Consider the following 4,225-nt stretch of genomic DNA (forward strand, 5'->3'; position numbering starts at 1 on the left):
AGCCAGGATGGTCTCGATCTCCTGACCTCGTGATCCGCCCGTCTCGGCCTCCCAAAGTGCTGGGATTACAGGCTTGAGCCACCGCGCCCAGCCTTCTTGTTATTTCTTTTCACATTTTTGTGCTCCTCTGTTTCTTGGCACCTCTCCCTCCCTCTACATCTTCCTGTGTCTCTCCCTTCTGTCTAGAGGGACTTCCCTGCCTGCCCTTCTGACACTGTGTTTCTGTCTCTCCCTCTCTTTTGGTCTCTGCACACTGACGCAGCTGTGGCCCCCCACACCCCTACCCCACCCCACCCTGCCGCCTTCTCTCCCCTCAGTCCTGGGAGCTGAAGCGGGAGGGGAAGTGGGGTGATGGGAGTGGAGAGGGAGGGCGGGAAATCCCAGTGCAGGGAGAGGGTCGACCAGACCGGCTTGGCTCCCTGGGCACCTCTGTCAGAGCCCCGCCCAGGGCTGTGTGGCCGCCCATATAAGTGACTCTGGGCTGAGAGGGAGAAGTCAGTGCCTGTGTCTCCACACCTCTGTCTCCATCACTGCCTCGCAGTCCTGCAGGTAGGAGCAACCCCTCTACAGCCCTCTTCTTTGAAGTTGGGTGCCTCTGCTCTGATCTCCCTCCTCCTCATCCCACTCATATCACTGTCTCCTTTCGTATCTCTGAATGTCTGTCTCTCGGGACATCTCTGTCCTTCCCAATGCCCCCAAATCCCTCCTTCTTAACTGGGGTGGGCTGAGCTGAATTTAGAAGTCCTGTGGCCCAGCATCACCTCTATGAACCCCCTTGGCCTGGGCCGTCAGACGCGGGGCATTCCTCCTCATGTCTCTGAGCCTCAGTGTTCATCTGTGAGATGGGCTTGCAGAGGAGTCAAAGTGCTGGGCACATGTGGGCATTACTGGTGACATCTCTGTGGGCACCTGGCTCTGATATTTCTCCCCTTGTCTCTGATTCTGTCCATCTCCATTTCTTACTCTCTCTCAAGCTCTACCTCGGGTATGGGGAGGGTCCTCTGCCATCTGTCGGGCAGTTGGAAAGCGATGGGCGAGTTTCTCGCCCCCACCCTATCCATTCCCTACTCCTTGTCTCTCCTGGCCAGCAGGCTGACTTGGCCTCTTTCTCCCCAGCTCCTCTCCCCCTGAGAGCCCAGCCCCCGGTGCCCCAGTCCCTTGCCCCCACCTCCCCAGTATCCAGTGTCCCTTGGACAGACTCTGCCACTGTCGCCGCAGCCACTTCTGCCGTCCCCAACGCCACCTCCTCAGGGCCAGCAAGATGCAGTTTGAGATGCACGACAACGTGAAAGGCAAAGGTGGGATCACTGGGTGGACCAGCAACCCTCTCAGTACTGGAACCTGGCCGCCTCCCTCCCCTGGGCACCCTTGCTTCGAAGACAGACGGCGCCTGCTTCCACCCCAGAGGCCCCAGAAATGCTGCAACCCAGAACCCAGGCCCAGACATGGAGGAGGAGGAGGCACTGCCAGGCCCCACCCAGATGCGGTTCCCACCCTTCCTCGGATGTGCAGGAGACCCCCACCCCCAGCCTAACCAGACGTGCAGGACCCAGTAGCAACAGGGACAGACTGGGGTTGCCGGTACCCAGATGTGGCAGAAGGGAAGGGGGAGGCACAGTGGTGCCCCTTCAATGGGCGGCCTGGTGGCCCCGCCCAGACTGCCCGGCAGAGGGAAGGGTGGCAGAAGTGCAGGGCACAAGAGGTGCTGCGAGGCTGCCAGCTGACCCCTACCCTCCCACCTCTGCAGCTATGTCCTACCCCGTGACCAGTCAGCCCCAGTGCGCCACCACCAGCTGCTACCAGACCCAGCTCAGTGACTGGCACACAGGTCTCACGGACTGCTGCAACGACATGCCTGTCTGTGAGTGCCTGCCTGCTCCCTCTCCAGGCCCAGTGGAAGGCGGGTTTGGGGGAAATTAGGAGAGGGAAGCTCACCTCCAACCTCCTCCCACCGCTTGCTAACCCCACTCCCACCTCCCTTCCTTGGACTCGGAATTCCCACTCTTTAACACTCACCCTTTCCTCAGACTCCCAACACTCCTTAGGATACTACCTCATGCCTTCCTACACTCAACTTCTCGGGCCGTCAAACCTCCCCCTTGCACTCTTAGCTTTCCTCACTGTGACGCCCAGCTCCCTCTTCAAACCATAACTCCTGGCCCGGTGCACTGGCTCACGCCTGTAATCCCAGCACTTTGGGAGGCCGTAGCAGGTGGATCAAGACCACTCCTGATCAAGGTCAGGAGTTCAAGACCAGTCTGGCCAAGATGGTGAAACCACGTCTCTACTAAAAATACAAAAAATTAACCGGGTGTGGTGGTGGGCGCCTGTAAACTCAGCTACTCGGGAGGCTGAGGCAGAAAATTGCTTGAACCCGGGAGACAGAGGTTGCAGTGAGCCACGATCGCGCCACTGCACTCCAGTTGGGGCAACAGTGTGAGACTCCATCTCAAAAAAATAAAAATAAAAAATAAAATTAGCCAGGGGTAGTGGCACACAGCAGTAGTCCCAAGCTATTCGGCAGGCTGAGGAGGGAGGATTGTTTGAGCACAGCAGATCGAGGCTACAGTGAGCCGTGTGATCACACCATTGCACTCCAGCCTGGATGACAGAGCGCGACTTTAATTTAGTTTTCTTTCTTTCTTTTTTTCTTTTTCTTTTTTTTTTGAGACGGAGTATTGCTCTGTTGCCCAGGCTGGAATGCAATGGCACAGTCTAGGCTCACTGCAACCTCCGCCTCCCAGGTTCAAGCAATTCTCCTGCCTCAGCCTCCCAAGTAGCTGAGATTACAGGCGCCCACCACCACGCCCGGCTAATCTTTGTATTTTTAGTAGAGACGTGGTTTCACCATGTTGGCCAGGCTGGTCTCAAACCCCTGACATTGTGATCCGCCCGCCTCGGCCTCCCAAAGTGCTGGGCTTACGGGCGTGAGCCACCGCGCGCGGCCTCCAATTTCTAAAAACAGAGGAAGAAGAAGAAGAAAAAGAAAACCCTATCTTCCAATCGCTAAGCCATCCTCTCCTTGGACTTCTAATTCCCTCCGGGACCTCTCCTTGGCTGGGATCCTCATGCCCCTCTGCGACTAATCAGCCGTGCCCCTCCCCGGGGCGGAGCCGTTGGGAGGCCCCGGCTGGCCCGCCCCTGACCGCCTACGCCCCGCCCAGGTCTGTGCGGCACTTTTGCTCCTCTGTGCCTCGCCTGCCGCATCTCCGACGACTTCGGCGAGTGCTGCTGCGCGCCCTACCTGCCCGGAGGCCTGCACTCCATCCGCACCGGCATGAGGGAGCGCTACCACATTCAGGTGCGCGTGGGACTGGGGACCCGCGGGAGCAGGGAGCTGGGGACTGGCCTCCTGGGACCCACGGCAGGGCTCCTGACCGCTCTTTCCCACCCTCTAGGGCTCCGTCGGGCACGACTGGGCGGCCCTCACCTTTTGTCTGCCCTGCGCGCTCTGCCAGATGGCGCGGGAGCTGAAGATCCGAGAGTAAGGAAGTTCCCTGTCTTCCCCGTCCTTTTCCACCAGTCTCACCTCTGGCCTTATCTGGCCACTCCTGGGAGGGACTGCCTCACCACCCCTGTCTCGCTGCCAGAAATACACCCACAATAAAAACCTGAAAACCAACTCCGCCTACATCCATTTTGTCCCAGGGTAGGAATCTGGGTGGAGAGAGAGGATTGGTGAGAGAGGTGGGGACACTACAGATGCCTACGTGTGACCCCGCCAGGCAGTGTGTGACTGGCAAGTTATCCCTCCCAAACCCCAGGCGCCCTCACCTTAACAAAGTAAAACCACTAACGCTTTAGCTGCAGACTCCCTGCGTGAAGCTGCCTGCACTCTGAAAATAAGCAAAACCAGAAAGTCAGTCTTGGGAGGGTGGGGGCACTGAAGTTCAAAGGAACAACACAGGAGAGCGCCCTTGCTTGCTCCATGCCTATGGACTGTTTGGCCTGCACACAATTCGAACAGGCGTCGGCGACTTTTGTCTCCAAAGCAGAGAACTTCCAAGCTTAAGGCTCTCTGGAGCTGAAAAGCAGTATTTTTTTCTTTTTTTCTTTTTCTTTTTTTTTTTTTTTGAGACGGAGTCTCATTCTGTTGCCCAGGCTGGAGTGCAATGGCGCGATCTCGCCTCAGTGTAAGCTCTGCCTCCCGGGTTCACGCCATTCTCCTGCCTCAGCCTCCCGAGTAGCTGCGACTACAGGCGCCCGCCACCACGCCCGGCTAATT

At 57.9% G+C, this 4,225-nt stretch overlaps 1 protein-coding gene across 2 annotated transcripts; it reads left to right on the forward strand.

The window, feature by feature from the left end:
- Positions 1 to 497: 497 nt before the first annotated feature.
- On the forward strand, positions 498 to 3,622 carry CNFN (cornifelin). Of its 2 annotated transcripts, XM_011982830.1 has the most exons (5): positions 498 to 549; positions 1,219 to 1,298; positions 1,748 to 1,861; positions 3,165 to 3,301; positions 3,399 to 3,622. In XM_011982830.1, exons 2-5 carry the CDS (start codon positions 1,262 to 1,264, stop codon positions 3,486 to 3,488), a joined length of 378 nt encoding a protein of 125 aa, XP_011838220.1. In that variant the 5' UTR covers positions 498 to 549; positions 1,219 to 1,261; the 3' UTR covers positions 3,489 to 3,622. The 2 variants fall into 2 exon arrangements, with proteins under 2 accessions (XP_011838220.1, XP_011838230.1); XM_011982840.1 differs by lacking the exon at positions 1,219 to 1,298 and having other exon boundaries at positions 504 to 549.
- Positions 3,623 to 4,225: the final 603 nt, after the last annotated feature.

The sequence above is a fragment of the Mandrillus leucophaeus genome, unplaced genomic scaffold (assembly GCF_000951045.1).
Source record: "Mandrillus leucophaeus isolate KB7577 unplaced genomic scaffold, Mleu.le_1.0 Scaffold106, whole genome shotgun sequence".
Lineage (NCBI taxonomy): Eukaryota > Metazoa > Chordata > Mammalia > Primates > Cercopithecidae > Mandrillus > Mandrillus leucophaeus.

Coding starts and splice junctions, on each gene's coding strand:
- CNFN (XM_011982830.1), top strand. CDS start 1,262: ATGCAGTTTGAGATGCACGACAACGTGAAAGGCAAAG. Junction 1,299..1,747: donor CGACAACGTGAAAGGCAAAG/GTGGGATCACTG, acceptor CCACCTCTGCAG/CTATGTCCTACCCCGTGACC. Junction 3,302..3,398: donor GGGAGCGCTACCACATTCAG/GTGCGCGTGGGA, acceptor CCCACCCTCTAG/GGCTCCGTCGGGCACGACTG.